This window comes from Pyrus communis, chromosome 1, assembly GCF_041283825.1.
Source record: "Pyrus communis isolate YQ-2024b chromosome 1, ASM4128382v1, whole genome shotgun sequence".
Classification (NCBI taxonomy): domain Eukaryota; kingdom Viridiplantae; phylum Streptophyta; class Magnoliopsida; order Rosales; family Rosaceae; genus Pyrus; species Pyrus communis.
Window position 1 is genome coordinate 3,534,460 of NC_142565.1, and position 20,271 is coordinate 3,554,730.

Consider the following 20,271-nt stretch of genomic DNA (forward strand, 5'->3'; position numbering starts at 1 on the left):
GTGCATGCATGGATGGTAAATGTAGAGGCTCAGAATCCAGTTTGGTTCTTCAATTACCGTCTTGTTTGTCAAGTTTATATCTTAGTCATACGACTCGGATCAAGTGTTTGAAATTTGAGACTAAAGATACACAGTATGTACAATAATGTACATCATTGGTGTACACTTCGATTTTTTGATCAGCTTCAGCGATAAAACTTCACTGCTGCAAGAGGCAGGAAACGAAAATTGAAAAAGAAGAAGATAAAATTATTAATAAAGTAAGGATTGAGGCAGCCTTAAACAGGAGGCGCCCCTTTATTTTCATTATCTGAAGAAACACAGTTGGCCGCTACACTCGCACCATAAGATAGTGGCAAAATCTTCTATCCAAGAAGAACAACCCTTGCAGATAGCAATTCAGATATAGCTTCGTTGATATCCTTTCGGTCTCCTGGGGACTCCACAGAACATGCGATTCCAATTCCAAATATTAAACTCAAACACACTTGGATTTTTTCAGTAGTCGTGCTGAATTGACTGGGAGTGGCAGTACTAGTGCTTGCGCCTGAGTTTCCTCCTTCGTGAAGAAGCAGTGAATCTGCAACCTCAGTAATCTGCTGAGGCAAAGCCACCTTGACAAAATTATGGAGGTTGAAACTATCACTAAACATGTGGTCAGTGGGCCTCTTCGCCGTGAATATCTCTAACAAGAGAATGCCAAAGCTGTAGATGTCCCCGTTTGTTGCAACCTTACTTCCCATACCATACTCTACAATTCAAAAATCACAAGTGAGCGACATATTGAACTCATTATTGTAAAGTTTCTGATTTAAAAATCATTAATCATCCTTTAGCAGGCCTTATGGGAAGGCTTTTTATATACACTACAACATACAAACTTTACAATTTAAAACTACAAGTAATTGCACGCTACACATGCAGCAGCACAGCAACAGCACTCGGATGCAATACCAAGCAATAATAAAATGTCCTCCTGCTGTCCTTGAGACAGCAATCACATGTCCTCCTTGCTGTCATTCCTTTATGACAATGATGACTCTAGTTTTATATACACCCATGCTTGCGGACTAGGATTCTGCACTGCATGTGCATACTGATCTCAACCCATGCTTGCCGACAAGGAATCTGCACTGCATGTCATCCCATGCTTGCCGACAAGGAATCTGCACTGCATGTGCATACTGATGCATTGATCTCATTTAACAGCCCCCCGCAAGCTGACAGGTTGTGGAACAACAGGAAGCTTGGAGACAAGGAACTTAAACCGAGACGAAGACAGACCTTTGGTAAACAAGTCAGCAAGTTGATCTTGCGAACAAAGATAATTAACCAATAATTGCCCACGAACCACCTGCTCCCGTACATAGTGATAGTCAACTTCCAAGTGTTTAGTTCGTGCATGAAAAACTGGATTAGACGCGAGAGCGATGGAAGATATATTGTCACACCAGATTTGAGGACGAACCAAATACAAATGCAGATCTTTGAATAATGATCTTAACCAAGAGAGCTCAACCGCAGTGTATGCCAACTGCCTGTACTCGGCTTCAGCACTAGACCGAGAAACAGTCTTCTACTTCTTTGAACTCCAGGATATAAGGTTGGAACCAAGATATATACAAAAGCCTCCAGTTGAATGACGAGTATCCGGATTCCCTGCATAATCCGCATCAGAGAAAGCATTGAGTTGAGTAGGTCCAGGTTTATAGAGTAGACCATGAGTATGCGTGGCCTTCAAATATCGTAAAATCCGTTTGACGGCCATCCAGTGAGTTGTTTGGGGAGCATGCATAAACTGGCATACTTGGTTGACAGCATAGGACAAATCTGGGCGTGTAATTGTCAGGTATTGTAGTGCTCCAACCACACTACGATACACATCTGGTTTGTCATACAGTTCGCCCCCATACGCACTGAGCTTTTGACCGGATGAGACGGGAGTAGATATAGGCTTGGCTTCAGTGAATTTGGTGCGAGATAGCAAGTCCAATGCATATTTAGATTGACAGAGATGCATAGCAGTCCCATAATAGTTGACTTCAACCCCTAAAAAATAATGAAGGGTTCTTAAGTCTTTCATGGAGAACAACGTACCCAAGCGCTGAATCAATCGGGATATTTGGTGAGAACTATTGCCTGTGATGAGTATGTCATCCACATAGATTAGGAGAAGCAAATACACATCGTTGTGTCTGAACACAAATAAACTGTAGTCGCATGTGGATTCCTGGAACCCTAGTTCGAGCAAAAAATCGGAGAACCTCTGAAACCAAGCCCTGGGCGCTTGCTTCAAACCATAAAGACTACGTTGAAGTTTACACACATGATTTGGGAATTGCTGATCAACAAACCCCCGCGGCTGGCGCATGTAAACTTCTTCCTTCAGAAACCCATGCAGAAACGCATTTTGCACGTCAAGCTGCCTGACATGCCATTTGTTAGACACAGCAAGACTTAAAACAAGCCTGATCGTACTGTGCTTGACAACAAGACTAAAGGTCTCACTGTAATCCACTCCAGCCTGTTGATGAAACCCATTGGCGACAAGCCTTGCTTTATGTCGTTCAATCGTACCATCTGCACGTCTCTTCAACTTAAACACCCACTTGTTAGGAAGCAAATTCATGTTGGAATGATGGGGAACCAAACTCCAAGTTCCACATCGCTGCAATGCATTAAATTCTTGACTCAGCGCATTTCTCCACTCCGGATACTTAACAGCTTGACTGAAACACGTTGGTTCAACAGGTAACGTGTCAACAGTTAAATGCATGGCATATTTGGGATTGGGTTTATGAATCCCTGACTTGGAACGAGTAGTAACTTCATAGTGTGGAACATCAGGAGTAGCAGGGAGCACAGGTTCAAAATGTTCAGCGACTTGCTCATTTGATGGTGCAACAGACTGGATAGTAGGGGATGGCACAGGTATTGTAGGGCAAGGTTGAGATGAAATAGGGTTAGGATGGGTGTCAGTTGGAGAGAGTCCTGTGGCAAGAGTGGTTGGATTAGGGTTAACGTCTTGGGAAAGAGATGAGACAGCAGGATTAGGGTTAAGTGGTTGATGCAAACTAGATCTGCTAGGGGTGTCAAATGTTAATAAGAGATCTGGGGTCAGAAGGGTACCTAAAGATGGGACGCTTTCTGAAGAAGATGTGAGTCCCTGAAAAGGGAAGCAGTCCTCATCGAATAGGACATGGCGAGACACATAAATGCGTCTTGTAGACAGATCCAAGCACTTGTAGCCCTGATGATTCAGTGAATAACCCAAGAAAACACAAGCTTTGGATTTTTGTTGAAGTTTATTTTGTGTATAAGGCACTAACCAAGGAAAGCATCGACAACCAAACACCTTTAAAACATCATACTTTGGTTTTTTTTGAAAAAGTTTCTCATAAGAGGATGCGTAAGACAAAAGTTTAGTTGGCAAACGATTTATCAAGTAAACTGCCGTGGAAGAGGCATCAAACCAAAAATTTTTGGGCATATGAGATTGTGAAAGCATGACTATACTTGTTTCAATAATGTGTCGATGTTTTCTCTCGGCAATTCCATTCTGTTCAGGGTGTTTAGGACAAGAAAATCGTTGTGAAATGCCATTATCATTGAGAAATTTTTGAAAGGCATGGCTTTTATACTCGCCACCTTCATCACATTGAAGGGTTTTAATGGACAAATCAAACATTTTTTCAACTTTGGCCTTAAATGTAACAAAGATTTCGAACACTTCACTCTTGTTTTTCATAGGAAAGATCCAAGAATAACGAGAGTAGTCATCCACAAACAAAACGTAATAACGAAAACCTTCATTAGAATTAATGGGAGAACACCACACATCAGAGTGTAGAAGTTGCAAAGGAAATTGAGACATTGACTCAGACAATTTGAAAGGTAACTTTGTACTCTTGCCTAAGGGACACGACTGACAAAAACTTACATTTGAAGTTCCGTGAATTGGTACCAATTTATTGGAAATTAAAAACTTAATTATAGAAGTGGCAGGGTGACCAAGTCTTGCATGCCATGTATTCACCGAACACCGAAGGCCTACAAATGCTGAAATTGGATGTTTGAGTTGTCCAGTGCCACATGGAAATGGATATAATCCATTCTCACATCTCCCTCGGAAAAGCGTCTTCCGAGTCTTGAGGTCCTTAACAAGGAAATAATAGGGAAAGATTAGAAGATAGCAATTGTTATCCAAAATGAACTTATGCGCAGAAAGTATATTTTGGGAGGCAGAGGGACAATGAAGGATATTATGCATGTCAAACGAGCAAGTTGGAGTATGTAATTTATTTGAACCAGAATGAGAGATAGAAATGCCAGAGCCAGTACCTACACCCCCAATAACTTCATTACCATTATACTCTTTACGGTTAACAAGGTTCTGAATCTCAGGAGTTATATGAGCATTTGCGCCAATGTCCAACAGCCAGGTACCATTCTGTTGTTTGTTGAGAGTGACAGGAGCAGACGTCATGGCTGCAAGGCGTTGAGTGGGAATTCTTCCTTCATACGCAGCATTCATCCTATTGTAACAATCAAGGGCCGGATGACCTGGTTTGCCACAGATTTGACAAACAATTCTCTCACCATTAGAGACAACCCGCTCTCCGCTGCATGGCATGGTGCGAGAGTTGTTGTTGGTTCGAGGGCCATTGCCTCGTTGGTTGAACACATTACCTCGATAGGATGAAGAAGCACCTCTCCCAGTCCCTCGAGTGCGGCCACCACCTCGACCACGAGAAGCAACAAAAGCATTGACGTGCGCAGATTCTACCAATGGAGCAGTGTACGCAGCCATTCTACGCTCAGTAGTTAACAACAGTGCCTCAAGAGTAGGGTAAGTGATTGGAGAATCACGAGCTTGAGCAGCACTGACAGTCATCTCGAAGGCAGGTCCTAGGTTGTTTAACACAATCTGGACCAGTTCATCATCACACACTGGTTGCCCTACTAGGGCAAGGTTGTCAGCAATCGCATTCATGCGATCAAGGTAATCGGCCACAGTAAGATCACCTTTCTTCGTCTGCAATAATTCATTTCGCAGAAACAAAATCCTGTTTTGTGAAGTAGAGGCATATCGTTGCTCGAGTGCTTCCCAGGTGGCTCGAGCAGTCCTCTTGCTTGCCACGATAGACAGGACAGAAGCCGTCAACGAGCCATTGATCCAACTAAGGATCATTTGATCCTGTTGGACCCATGCAGTGTACGCAGGGTTCACAGTTGTTACACCCGGCAGATGCTTGGGAGGAGACTCCATCATTCCATCAACATATCCCATCAGATCTCTGCTCTTGAGTATTGGGAGAATTTGGGCCAACCACAGTGGGTAGTTGGTCCTGTCAAGTTTGATGTTAACGACAGTGGTGAAGGGGTGGAACGGATGAGGGGAAGTCTGGTTGAAAGCAGAGGAGGAGGGGACAACATTGTTCTCAGCCATTGAAGCGTGGGAAGAAAAGGAGAATCGATGTCGTTAGACAAAAAAGGCTCTGATACCATGTAAAGTTTCTGATTTAAAAATCATTAATCATCCTTTAGCAGGCCTTATGGGAAGGCTTTTTATATACACTACAACATACAAACTTTACAATTTAAAACTACAAGTAATTGCACGCTACACATGCAGCAGCACAGCAACAGCACTCGGATGCAATACCAAGCAATAATAAAATGTCCTCCTGCTGTCCTTGAGACAGCAATCACATGTCCTCCTTGCTGTCATTCCTTTATGACAATGATGACTCTAGTTTTATATACACCCATGCTTGCGGACTAGGATTCTGCACTGCATGTGCATACTGATCTCAACCCATGCTTGCCGACAAGGAATCTGCACTGCATGTCATCCCATGCTTGCCGACAAGGAATCTGCACTGCATGTGCATACTGATGCACTGATCTCATTTAACAATTATTTCTAGGCCAAGTGAAAAAAAGAATAAAAGCCAAAGCAAAGAATCATATGGACATTTTACCTGGAGCGGCGTAGCCAACAGATCCTCTTATTCCAAGGGAACTTGTTTGATTTCCCAGATCATTACTGGTTTGGTTTGTGAGAAATCTTACCAGGCCAAAGTCAGAAACATGTCCCGTCAATTCTTTTCCCAAAAGAACATTGCTGGGCTTGAGATCACAATGAACAATTGGTGTCTCACATTGATTATGAAGATAATCCAATGCAAAGGCAACATCAATGGCGATGTCGAGCCTCTGAACAAGACTCAAATTCTTGGGTGCTCCCGTAGTTGGGTACAACCACTCCTCTAAGCTCCCGTTGTCCATGAACTCATACACCAAAGCCTTGAAATCATTACCACGAAAATCAACACTTGAACATGCAGTAATAACCTTGACAAGATTTCGGTGCCTGATATTTCTCATTGCTTCACACTCAGCTATGAAACTCTTAGAGGCTCCTTGGCGTAACATGTTGAATACCTTGACAGCAACAGGCTGAGCTTCATAGTCGTCAAGAAGTCCTTTGTACACAGATCCAAAACCACCCACGCCAATCAAATTAGCTGGAGAGAACCCATCAGTTGCTTTGAGCAGAGTATTATAAGACACTTGCAAACAAGAGTTTCCCAAAGTGCTAGGTGCAGTTCCTTTGTGTTTCTTTCTTGATGAACGAACAAATAAAAAGGAAATAACCATCACTATTCCAAGAAATGCAAACCCGGATACTAAAGAGATTATTAATATCAATCTAGGGGACAATCTGCCATTCTTGGACACCTTGGAATTGCACTTCGGAAGTTGGAGATTAGAAATACCACCGCATAACCTGGCGTTTCCGGCAACCGAAATCGAACTTGCATTTTTAAAAACACCTTCAATTGGTACCTCTCCCCAAAACTCATTGAAAGATAGGTTCAAACTGTTCATAGCAAATCCCTCTAAAAATTGTGGAATTTCACCAGACAAATTGTTGCGAGAAAGGTCCAAATATTGAATCCCTCTCAATGAAACCATCGCGGAAGGAATTGACCCATTGAACAAGTTGCCTTGCAATTGCATGACTTCTAAATTCACACAAGAACCAAGACTACTTGGAAGTTCTCCTGATAACATGTTATCAGAAAAATCTAATTTGCCTAAATTGATCAACTTTCCAATCTCCATTGGAAGAGAGCCTGTTAACTGGTTTCCAGACAAGTTCAAAGAAATTGATAAGGAGGTGAGGCCTACAACTTCTTGAGGTATTTTGCCGTTCAAGTTATTTTGAGAAAGATCCAGGTGCAATAACATGCGGCATTTCCCTAGGCTTGAAGGGATATTTCCTCGAAGGTTATTTCCTTGCAACTCAAGTTTGCTTAACATTGTTAAATTTTCAAGAGAGATTGGAATGCTCCCTGATAATTGGTTGCTTTCAAAAATTAATTGGTCAATCCTTGTAAGCTTTCCAATGCCTGTAGGGATGTTACCAGTGAAGCTGTTCAACCCAAAACTTAATAACTGCAAGTTGACAAGGTTGCTTATCCCAGCTGGGATGTTCCCATATAGATGGTTTCCTTGAACCCCAAAGATTTCAAGCTTGGTTGAGAGATTGGATATGGATGCGGGCAACGTCCCTCCAAAGTTGTTCAGGTACAAAATCAACCACTTTAACTCTGTGGCATTGGTCAAGTCCGAGACAAAACTCATGTCGCCATCAGTACCAGTTCCGAGTTGATTGTCGTAAAGTGTCAATAATTCAAGGTTAACAAGCTTCTGTAAATTTGGCACTTTTCCGGTTAGTTTGTTTCCATGAACTTGAAACTCCACTAAATTTGTGGCGTTGGACATTGACACAGGAATGGATCCGGTAAATTGATTCCAAGAAATGCAAAAGCTTTCGAGATTTGGAGAACTTTTGGTCAAGGCTAATGGATTAGAACCTCGAATTTGATTTTGTTGTATGTCAAAAATAACTAGATTGGACAGATTAGAAATGGAGGGAGGGACGATACCAGACAAATTATTTAAGCCTAATGTGAAAATTGTTATTTTTGTCAACTGACCAAGGGAATTAGGGATTTTACCCGACAGGTTATTTCCAGAGAAAGCAAGCATATCAAGAGAAGAAAGGTTCCCCAATGAGTCAGGGATCTCTCCTGCTAAGGTATTATACTGAAGAACCAGTCTTTCGAGTTTTGGGAAGGATCCAAACTCTCTAGGAATAATACCCTCTAACCGATTGTAACCGAAACTAAGAAGAACGAGGTTGAGACAATTGGATATATTGACAGGAATAAAACCACTTAGTGAATTGATGTTCAAACGTAGTACCTGCAATCTACGCAAACGCCCAATTTCTGGTGGGATTTGGCCGCTCAAACTGTTGTTCTGGAAATACAGCTCCATTAGGAAGCTTAGATTTCCTATGTGTGGGGATATGGAGCCCGCCAAGTTTTGTTCGCCTAGGTCCAACCTAGTAACCCTTTGTCGATGCCTTCGACTGCATGTGACGCCGCGCCATAGGCAGAAGTCATGAGACGATTCGCTCCATGTACTCAGGAACTGATTGGGGTCCTCCGTTATTTGAGCTCTGATGGCGAGCAACGCCATCCTATCAGTTTCGTTCCCACGGGGTATCAGATTGATGGAGGAGCTAAAGCAGCAGACAAACATATTGAAAACTGAGTGTATGAAAATCAAACTCACAACCAAAACCTTCATCTTGAGTTGTGTATGCAATGATGGAGGGTGAAACTGTTAAGTTGGAATAAGTAAATTTATAGTATTGGTGGTCGACAAGGTCTAAAGTGACGGCGCTGCCAGAGGTGGCCGTGTCCCCCGGCTCTTTTTATTCTTCCATCAAGGCTATGTATTATTAAGGCTGAAACAAGACCAAGTTCATAACGCATGTAAGCATGGCACATGCATGAAAGTCTGCATGGACTACAGTAATGTAGCGTGAAACGTTGCTGGAAAATGAATGAATGGCGTCAAAAAACAATCAATGTTGAGATTATTGTTTGTGATATTATTTGCGATACTGTTGTGTTTGTGGGGTAGTCATCCTTGACTTTCTTAATGCATTATTATTTGCGATATTTTTATTTATTTATTTATTTTATATATTTTGTATTGGTTCATATGGATGATTACTTTTTTTTCTTTATAAAAGATTTAGTTACACAAAATGCTGAAAAATAAATTGAAATCGAACTTATCATTCACAAGATTTAAAACTAAGACCTCATTTACACGTGAAAGAAAATAAATACTAAACTCTAGTATTAGATGACAATGGGGATATGTATTCTTAAAAACCCAAGAAGCTGAATGGAACTCAGAAGTTGACCTTGATTTGGCAGCCATTATTCAATTCATGATCTTATTCTGTTGACAACTAATGCGGATTTGTGAGCGTGTGGGACAAATTTAGACCAATATATTCAAAAATATCAATGTGTTGGATATAAATCTAGAACATGCCACAAACTTGTGGCTATGTAGTAAGTCAACTGGGTCGGCACCAAGTGTAAGTCAGTGGCGCAAGTTGGGTACCATCAACCATAATGGGAAGTGTTCTCGATGTTTGTAATTTCCACTATTTTATAGAGCAAGCTACAAGCCAACAACTAGTCGGACTTATTGTAAAGTCCATCACTTCTAAAGTTAATTATTAGCTTGGTTTAGGTTTTAGAGTTTAGGATTTTCGAAAACTTGCGTTCTTAAGTTAGACATTTGAAACTATTAATGTTTGGCCCTTCAAAAAGATTGGTGTTGACTCCAGTAACTAAATACCTACCAGCCATTTAAAAATTTGACGTTAGCTCTAGTATAATGACTTGACCATAATAGTTTCCGGTGTGGGAATTTGTTTTCCGTGTGATCTCATATAGAGTCACTCGTGAGAGAGCATGTTGGATAATAGAGTACACATTATATATATGACAAAATATTATACGACGTATATATAGAATATTCCATTTCTAATATCACCAAAGTCTTTTGTTAGAAAACCCCACACCTAGTGATAATGGTTAAATAGAGACAACTTCAATGATGATGGTGGTAAATCATGTTCGACCTGAAACTTTATCATCTTTTGTACCATTCTCTTATTTGTGTAATCCAATGACGGTTCCTATTCCAAAAACTTCCTAATCCATTCACAGAATCCAAAATGCTTATTAAGAAAAATGGATTTTATTTTTTGAAAGAAAATGAAGAAATTAAGAGATCATATTTGCATAAATATCCTATGTATAATATATGCACCAATGTAATGGACTTCTTAGTTGGTTAAGAGCATTTATTGGACAAGAACCAAATATTGTTAGACAAATTACTCGACAACTAAGAATTAGGAGATTAATTAACAGATAATGCTTGCATCCCCTCTCGTGGATGAGTTCATTTCCATAATTATGTGTATGTATATTTATCATTAAAAAAATATCATAATTGGAACCGTTTCGTCTACCAAAAATTATTCAAAATGAACATTGTTTAGTCATCCAAATGTTTTAAAATAAATCAACATTATAGGCACTAAGTAGCATATTCATAATGAACCGTTGATTTATTTGATACGTTTAGATGACTAAATGATGTATGATTCAAATTATTTTTTCAAAAATGATCTTCAAATGAAGATTAAAAGATTGAACGATTGCAATTATGAAAATACATTATTTGCAAGTGAAAGAATAGAATGCAAGTATTATCCATAATTAACGATTTAATGCCAGATTACCTTGGTTTGAATTATTTTATTTTTCGTTGAAGAGAAGACTAGTTTTTGTTGACAATATCCACATGCCGAAAGGTTGTTAGAGTTGTTATCAAATTAGTTAGTTAAAAAGTTTAGGCTGCAAGCTAGTCATGATGGCTATATAAATTGTATTCTCATAGTTGTATACATCAATTCAGTATCAATGTAATCAATTACTTTCTCTCTCTCTCTCTCTCTCTCTCTCTCTCTCTCTCTCTCTCTCTCTCTCTCTCTTATTCTCTTCTCTCTTTTCTTCTTCAATACATGTTATTTATGCTTTTTTGTGCTTCTCTACACTACTGTTAACATGGTATCATCGCCTTAGGTCAATCCTTGGTGATTTTTCCGTCTTCATTCTTCCGCCGCGTAGTGTGTTGTTGCTCTGTTTGTGTGGGACAATTTGCTGCTCTTGGTGAAGGTTCTTGGTGCTCGAATCTGGGTATTTCAACAGGAAAAAGGTCTGTGCACTCTAGCTGTTTGATGGATTGTCTCAGACGATCCTTGGTGCCATCGTCTTCCGTTGAAGGTTACAAACTGGTGATCTTGTTGGGAAGCTTCGATTTGAGTTTCTTCATCTGAGTTTCTATTCGTTCCTTGGTATATATTTGCGTTGCCATCGACCTCCTCTTTTCTGGCGATGTAACGGTTGCCAGCTTTGTCCATTCCCACCATAGTCCGATTGGTGAAGAACCCAACAACCTTCTAAAAAAGCTTCAACATTTCTCTCCCCCAATTCAATTAAATTTCAAAAGGGATTCAATGAAACATTACCACCATCGTCTTCGATGCCCAAGAATTGCAATCCAAAGTGTGCTCTGTTTCTACGGAGGTTCTGGATTTGAGTTTGGTATGTGTTCTGCTACTAAATTCTACACTCTATTTGTTTGCTTAAATGCCGTAGTGAAAATTTGTTTTCTTCGATAGGGTTTCTTGTATGCAAGTTTATCTGTTAAGGCCGATAGCCATTTTCTGCAATAGTGTTGAAGGAATACAAAGGATGATAGCCATTCTTTTTTGTTGCGTGATTAGTTCTTGGTTGTTTGAGATTTGTGCACTCCATAAGGCCGATTGCCAAGAGTGTGTTGAATGCAATTTGTTTCCTCCATAAGGCCGATAGTCGGAGTGAAAAGTTATGTCTCAGAAATTGTGTGTTACTCCTTAAAGGCCAATAGCCGAAGTAATGTTCTTGACAAGTTTTGTTTGTTGTTATTGTGTGCAACTCCATTAAGGCCGATTGTCGGAGTGTAGTTCTTGTTCCCTTTCTTCATTGAAGGCCGATTGCCGAAGAAGGTTGTGTTTCTTGATTTCTGTGATTGTAAAGCTTGTTGTTGGAATCTGTGAAAATTGAAGGTCTTCTAGGAATGTTGATTGTGAAATATTGGATACCTTATTGCAAAGAAAACAGTAGCTATAGCGGTGTAGAAATCAGTTTGAGGGGCTGACATTCTTTAGGAAGTTGATTGATGAATGGTATGCTTTAATCTTAAACTGGGAAATCCCAGTTGAGATTGAGGGGGGATGTTGACAATATCCACATGCCGAAAGGTTGTTAGAGTTGTTATCAAATTAGTTAGTTAAATAGCTTAGGCTGCAAGCTAGTCATGATGGCTATATAAACTGTATTCTCATAGTTGTATACATCAATTCAATATCAATTCAATATCAATGTAATCAATTACTCTCTCTCTCTCTCTCTCTCTCTCTCTCTCTCTCTCTCTCTCTCTCTCTCTCTCTCTCTCTCTCTCTCTCTCTCTCTCTCTCTCTCTCTCTCTCTCTCTCTCTCCTCCCTCCCTCCCTCCCTCCCTCCCTCCCTCCCTCCCTCCCTCCCTCCCTCCCTCCCTCCCTCCCTCCCTCCCTCCCTCCCTCCCTCCCTCCCCAATACATGCTCTTTCTACTTTTTTGTGCTTCTCTGCACTACTGCTAACAGTTTTTACTAAAACTTGAATCAAGTAAACCTAGTACGTACCCAATGGAAAACTGTACTTTGAATTCTGTATTGCTGTTATTTTAAGTTGCACATGGCTTGCCAGTGGGTAACCAGGCCAATGGGCATGATAGAAGAAGGGAGAGAAGCGTATAGCCCCTATTCCCACCATGAACTTAATTATCACTTTCCATTTGTCCCATGTAACTCTTTTGTTGTTGGAATTATTAGCACTTAACCCCAGAAATGTTACATGAAAAAGTTGTCGCAGAGTTTGATTTCTCAATTAACGATCCCCTTCCATTGAGGAAATGATGGAGAGAGCATATTGCGACAAAAATAATTTAACAAAATGCAGTGGTATAAGAACATTGCGTGGGATAAAAAGAGATAATTAGCTTCAGATTATGAACATGGTGTGGGATCCAGTGTTTATATCCATAAATACCTTTATCAGTGACACAATAAGAATAGCTAGCTCCACTGAGATGGAGTCTGTGACTCAGCAGTGGGCATTGAGTAAAAAAAAAAAAAAAAAACCTAAATATAGATTTGGTTTTCTATACACTTACTTAAGCTTTATTATTTTTGGCCTCCTTCATTTTGAATGGTTGTTTAATATTCTTTAAACATCACAATGCATTATGGAAACGAAATATCACAATGAACGTGCATTCATTTTATACAAGCTGTTAAACAAAATCAAGCATCATATTCAAGCTTGTATTCTTCACGGCATGTCCTGTGTTCCCTGACACTGATGAATCGTACAATGGTGGCAAGAGGAGGTTAAAATGCTTCTGTGAATCTTTCTGGCTCCCAAAAGATGAACTGCCGTGACGAAACTACTAACTATTCGTTTTGTTTTTTTTTTAAACGTCTTGTATGTGTAACATGGTCTCCAGTGTAATGTGAAACGTTGCTGGACAGCCAATGTGGATCATAACTCATAACACGATCAATGTGGATTACTATTTGCGATACTGTTGTTGGACGGGGATCCTGGACTCTATTCATGCATTATTATATGCCAATTTTGGACCTTAAAAGTCAATGGAGATGGATGGATGACTACTTAAAACTCCAAGAACCTGTGTGGAACGTCAGAGTTGACATTTGGCAGCCATTTCAATTTATGATCCAGTTTAGTTGAAAAAAATATCTTCAAAGTTATCAATTAATGTAGATGGTTACAGCTAAATGTAGAACAAATCACAAACTTGCGGATTATATAGTAAGTTAGGTCGGCACCAAGGATAAGTCGGTGGTCGGCTACCGTCGATTATAGGCTAGAGAAGCTACTAACAAATACGCTGTAATAATTTGATACTGGATTAGTTATTTATAGTTGAACATATTTTCTACATATAACCAAGGTTCTAAAAGACATTAGGCGCTAGTCAGACGGCGAGCTGGGGCCCAGCGCCTAGGCGGACTAGGCAGATACCTAGGTGAACTAAACGGATTTAAGTAAATATATTATATTTTGTGTAAATAAGTGTGTTTATACTTAATATATATATATATATATATATATATATAATTTCATTCTAAACTACAAAATAGAATGACATATATATTATGAAGTATTAGAACATAATTAAAACCTAGGGAACATGCATATAATGTGTATTCATTTAAGCATTCAACAAGTCTCTTCCAATTTATTGAAAAAAATAAAATGCAAAATGAAAGTTATCTATTTTTTGTCTAAGTGAGTCGCAGCCTAGGCGGGTCAAGACGGGCTAGGCAGACGCCTAGGCAGTCTAGGCAGGCGCCTAGGCAGTCTAGGCAGGCGCCTCAGCAGCTCCAGGCGCTCTTTCTTAATTTTCAAATACCTAAGCATTAATCGAGACGGTGACCAACCGTCTAGCGCCTAGGCGGGGGCCTAAGCGGTGCTAGGCGGGGATTTTTAGAACAGTGCATATAACTATAATATAAAGTGGCTTATGTGTGAATCATAAGTCCAAACACAAGTGGAAGATTCAGATCGCAACTCCAAATCGTATGTGGTCTAATATTCTATTAGATGGTGTTGAGCAGGATTCGAAACTCTTTCTTTTCTTAAATTATTGTGATAATTTCGAACACTTCCCCTCCCCTTAATAATGATAATTTAAAAAGAAAATGAGCTATAGCAGCAGACATTCACATTGAAAAGTGAGAGTATCAAAATCAATGTCACAACCAAAACCCCCATTTGAATTGTGTTTCTTCAAAAATTTGAATATGATCGACGACCTTGTCCGATTCACGGGCAATGGCGAGTCAATGACTCGGTTAGTTCAGCAAACATTGTTAATGTCCTTCAAAGTTCCGGCCGGCATCTTGGTTCAGCAGGATCATCCAAAAGTTTTAGCAGAGAGAGATTAAAATATGTATCATCGTTCCCTCCAACGCCGACGCTTAAAAATTATTCCGAACTTGGCATAAATACAAAAAACATGTATCATCATTCCTGCCGAGATTAAATGTCACCCAATTTCTATTGATGGATCAAATAACATTCCCTACGATCACTGTTTTTGTTTCTACATAATTTCCTCGAATTACAAAATTTGAACCCTGAAAGAAACGAACAATAAAAATTCTTGTAGATCACTGGAATGATTGTAGCTATAGGAAGCAGCTACGAGGCTCTTTTTGGCGGAGACATGTTACCGATGAGAGAAGTCGTTGTGCTGATTGCAAATATTTGAACCAGGAATGCTGTCATATTTGACACATACATATTAGACTTTCGCCATTTTAATTCTATTAGCATCGCATGAAGAAAGTACAGACACTAACCGATTACAGTGCGAGTGGCCTCAACAAGTTCAAATTTCTTTGTTTCCCAGTTACTTGAATTTTGCAAAACCTACCCAGTGATTCCGTACAGTACAACAGTCAGGAAATTCAGACAATAACAAGAAAGGGCGAACAATCATGAAGGTTTCAAATTCCTAAGTGATATTCAACAGTTGGAAATGAAGAACTGACTTACCGCTAGGTTAAACTTCCATTAGCAACACAAGCAATGGAGAGAAGTATTCCAACAGATGATGCAACCATGTACACTTTCAACAAAGACACTCGGCTGCGCTTTCGACCTTTGGCACAACAGAAAGTTGTGGCATATGAACAGATGCAAAAACTTATGTAACGTGAAAGAAAAAGAACCTACCCAACTCCCCGATTATCAAAGAAACAGAACCAATAGCAACAGATGAGATAGCAATCACATCTGGACCGTCCTCATCTGATGTCAATAGAAAAGTGTGTAGGACTCCTACCAATTGAAGGATGGCCTGCAGCAGAGCAAATGCTATCATAAGAGAATCAGTTTATTTTAAGTATACATCGCATATCCAATTTGCCGGAGAACTAAATGTTAACCTAGTCACCAAAACCGGTTTAGTCATGACATAACCTTCAACATGCCAGGTACATCACAAAAGAATCTACCCAAAATGTTTTGCGTTGGCGGTATGAACTTAACCTGCTTTTGCAAGGCATCTGTTGTGAGACCCCAAATACAGATGGTACCTATCTAACACAATCCAAATAAGAGGATACGTGACCCGATTTGTTTCTGCCGCGTAACTACCAGTCGAACTATAGCAAGGTTATGTGCGTCATCGGCTACATTTTGAGGGACAGAAAAATCCACTAAACCAACCTATCCAGTTCAACAACAATCAGCTCATGCCATTTTTTTCCTATGAACATAGAACAATAGAGGAACCGTATAAATTACTTCGTATTGTCTATTGATTGTTCATTTCTGCTTGAAATTCTCAAACTATTTAATTATATTACCAACACAATTAGGTTTCTTACACAACAAAATTCACTAATTAATTACTTGAAAAGTTCATGCACATTAACCCAGTTAAATACGATTTCTACTTCAGAAAATAACATAAACACGTTTAATTAGAGCAATGAAATTTCAATAATTTATTATTTAAAAAACCAATGCTTCAAGAAATTACAGGGCCAACATTGACGAGGAACAGAGAGAGAGAGAAATTGAGTACCTGAGTGAGAATAAGAGCGTAGAGACGAGATTTCCCTTTAGCTACCTTCTGATACCCTGAAATCAGATAACCCCAAATCAAAATATTAGAAAAGATCAAATAGTATAAAGAGTTCAGGAACCTAGAGATCTGTTTGGTTGCCGAGAAAGTGATAGAAACCAAAGGGAACAGGAAGGAAAAGGAGGAGCAGATTATCTGGGGCTTACGAGAGTCAACAACCATGCGATAGTTGAACTCTGAGCCGTCCGTTCCAGTAGGCCTCCCTGATGCCGGTCTTCTTTGCTGCATCTTCGTCTTCGTGGATCTGGAACTGAGAGAGGTTTTGAACTTTCGATGTTAAAATCCTTTGGAAAATCAAAGGGGGACCCACTCTGTAATCTCTTATTTTTCATTTTCATTTTCTTAGGAGAAATGATTTTTCTTTCTAATTATAAAAAGTTCGGAACGTCAAATGAAATTTTTGAAATGTTAATAACAATTTTTTTTTTAAATTTGATTTTCATTAGTCTTATGATCGTTTGACTTTTATTGACTGAGGGCAATGTTCATAACATCCCTGGTGTTAATTTCAATCGTTATAATTTTATAAATTAATTCAGCTTAAATTTCTTTATATAAAGAAATCTTGATTGGATTAAGAAATTGTTAAAATTCATTTGCTTCGATTAATATATCTTGTTTTTACTAGAAAAAGATTGATCATCAATAGAAACGACGATGGAGAGAAAGTGTATCCAAAATTTACAGAATTATTGTACTAAAATTAATTGTTTGTCTCTGTAGCAGCTAAACTGTTGTAAAAATTATGGCCGAATCAGGGCAATAAGCTTTCTTCGCCTTTAAAATAACATGTTTTATTTGAGAGAACATAAAAAGGCACCTACTAGAGGATATAAATCCTTTTTTTTTTTTGGGATATTTGGATGAGTTTAAGTGAATGTAACATTAATATTGAAACTTTATTTAACATATGATATAGAGTTGCGACTCAAATCTTTGATCCAAAAGAGGACTACGAAGTCAAAGACTTAGTTGAAATACAAGATCACATTTTCTACTTTTTTTTTCCAGTGGTATAGAGCTTTGAAGTAAGCCAATACTCCAACAAAAGGTGCGTTGATGTACGTGGTTGGCTCCAATTTTGTAGCATCAAATCTTGAATCTTCGTACTTGTCATCCCCACCAGGTCCTCTCACAACAGAACCAGTTAGGTCGTTTTGATTGGGATCATTGCCATGGAAATACGAGTATCCTGCGTTGCAGTCAATGTGCTGTGGGTGCTGATCCATGCTTGGCAACACAGAACCACGGTGGTGTATTTTCTTAGGATAGTTTTGCCCAAATCCCACCGTGTATGACATCCCCGATGGGTTGCTTCCTAGTATATAATTAACCTGCATTGCAAAATTTAAATATGTAAGCTGAAAATCACGAGGTAATCAGGAAGCAAAACGGCAGTTTCCTCTCTACGTACCTGTGTTCTAGCGATATTGACTAGACTAGTTGGAGTGAAATGAACATTGTTGCCACAATCAACAACCTTGCTTGCAGCTTTCATATAGCGAGCATAGACTATGAGAAGAAATGATATGGACGTTGCATGTTGTAGGTTACTTCCTTCGGATTTAAACATCAGCCCCCCTGATGCCAAAAACAGAAACAAGAGAACTTTCGTTGTTAGATGATATATGTGTGTGTGCGCGCGCGCGCGAAAGTAACAATACGCTTATTCTTCATAATTTTTCTGTATGTGTGATCTTGACTCATCGTTTGTCAAAATAACATGTCAGATATTAGTCGACTAGGGTTTACCCTTATTATATTGTTTAAACTTGTTCTAAAGAAAACTACCTGGTGAATATGAGACTGATTTGGGAGCCGTTGATTCGGGCAAAATGGAGCATACAAACTGATCAGCTTTGGGGATGAAGGGATTAGAACTGGAGGGATCAGTCATTACCCACTACAATAAATAATTAAAGAAGAAATCTTCTAATTAGCAATCAAATTGCAGAGAAGATGTGTTAAAACTAAAAATTAAAAGTTAATTACCTGAGAAACTACCACCTACAGATGCAACAGGATTCCCATTCACATTTCTAATTACAACATTGGACTCCAAAGAGTTTATGTTGTTTTTGACATAGTTCCAATAATTAGGATCCTTGGTTGCCTTGTATAACCATGAAGCTCCCCAAATCAATTCATCCTGCAACACACATACACTTATATATAAATAGTCAAACAAAATAAACAAAAGGATACGTGGATTATAATCATATCCTAGAAAAATGAAATTAAGGCCATCAATACTAAAATTACCAATTTTAAATTTGTATCAATTGATGTAACACGTAACGTACCGTGTAGCCACTGTAATTGCAGTAAAAAGGGCATGCTCCTTCTCCAATACTATCATTGTAAGATCCTTCGTACTTATCTGAAAATTCAAATACCTAATCCGACAAAGAAAGATTTGTTAACCCAAATGTTAAAGTAAAATACAAAAGCAAAAAAAAAAAAATTTCTGATCATCAGTTGCATACTTGGGTAGCCCTATCTAGAAGTGAATTGGAGTATGCTTTGTCCAAATCTTTAAACACCACGGAAGAAGCTGCAAATGCAGCTGCAATTACGACCGAAACTTCTGAGCCAGGCTTTCCTTTATTTGCAACGTAAGAGGTTCGAGGGGTGTGGCCTTTCCCAACAATTATGATCGCTATTGGGGGTCACCAACTACGCGGACTACAGAATCAGGAACACTTGTGGCCTTGAGCATATAATCAGTCCCCCATCTTATGGATTCCAAAGTATGTTGAAGCTCCGACCCCATAAGTCGTCCAAACTCTAGAACACTCCATGACAACATTGTTGTTGTGAAGGCCATAGGAAAGTTGAACTTCACGTTGTCGCCTGCATCATAGTATCCCCCCACCAGATCAGTCTGTGGGAAACTTGGTGTTAGAATATCCAGTCAACTAATTAATAATTATGGACATTTTTGTTAACGATACAATTTTGAAAAGTGATGCGCAAAGAAACTAGGGTTTAGCACAAGCGGTAAGCAAGAGTTGAGGAAAATGCTACAACTAAGAAAACAACAAAATAATTGCCTTAAATCATACACATGGATTAGTAACACCATGTGATGGTGGTATGGTGTTTATAAATAAAATTGCTGCGATTCAGCAACTTGTCCAATCTGGACTAAGTTTCATGGTTGGGTGACTCACATGAACATCGGAGCCATCGTGTAGGCCAGAATCCTTCCTCCAAGTCATTCGTTGGGAAGACGGTAACTTTCCGGACCTCTGCCCTTCAAAGAATAAAATGCTTTTCGACAAGGCATCAGCATAGTCAAAATGTGCAGCTGCTACCATTGCCAAACTCCCTAATGCTAATATTAAAAGCGAATTACTAGACATGAATATGTTCCTCATTTCTCTTTTGGTTATAATTATCTGTTTAAGTAGGGTTCAATATATCGCTACAAATATATAGTGGTCAATCGTTGTCCCTTCTCCACAATAGGTAACTGATTAAGTTGGTGTAATTAAAATTCTGTCAATTAATCAAAGGCACAGAGGGGTTGGTAATGGTAAATTCATACA

The 20,271-nt window shown here is 39.2% G+C and overlaps 2 protein-coding genes, 1 long non-coding RNA gene and 1 pseudogene across 4 annotated transcripts; 1 reads left to right on the forward strand and 3 right to left on the reverse strand.

The window, feature by feature from the left end:
* Window positions 1-40: 40 nt before the first annotated feature.
* On the reverse strand, window positions 41-8,779 carry LOC137721343 (receptor kinase-like protein Xa21). Of its 2 annotated transcripts, XM_088692824.1 has the most exons (3): window positions 8,278-8,779; window positions 5,985-7,719; window positions 41-751 (listed from the first exon to the last, which is right to left on the reverse strand). In XM_088692824.1, exons 1-3 carry the CDS (start codon window positions 8,665-8,667, stop codon window positions 366-368), a joined length of 2,511 nt encoding a protein of 836 aa, XP_088548950.1. In that variant the 5' UTR covers window positions 8,668-8,779; the 3' UTR covers window positions 41-365. The 2 variants fall into 2 exon arrangements, with proteins under 2 accessions (XP_088548950.1, XP_088548947.1); XM_088692821.1 differs by having other exon boundaries at window positions 5,985-8,779.
* Window positions 8,780-10,882: 2,103 nt separating this feature from the next.
* Window positions 10,883-12,399, forward strand: LOC148698982 (uncharacterized). The gene is made up of 2 exons (XR_015961800.1): window positions 10,883-11,561; window positions 11,944-12,399. It is a non-coding gene; the product is annotated as an uncharacterized LOC148698982 (long non-coding RNA).
* Window positions 12,400-15,070: 2,671 nt separating this feature from the next.
* LOC137721573 (uncharacterized) lies at window positions 15,071-16,988 on the reverse strand. The gene is given in 6 exon segments (XM_088692887.1): window positions 15,071-15,347; window positions 15,429-15,498; window positions 15,621-15,730; window positions 15,805-15,928; window positions 16,661-16,716; window positions 16,867-16,988. Coding segments are annotated over 6 exon segments (522 nt in total). The 5' UTR covers window positions 16,949-16,988; the 3' UTR covers window positions 15,071-15,267.
* Window positions 16,989-17,688: 700 nt separating this feature from the next.
* LOC137721156 (endoglucanase 1-like) lies at window positions 17,689-20,100 on the reverse strand (annotated as a pseudogene).
* Between the last annotated feature and the right edge of the window lie 171 nt (window positions 20,101-20,271).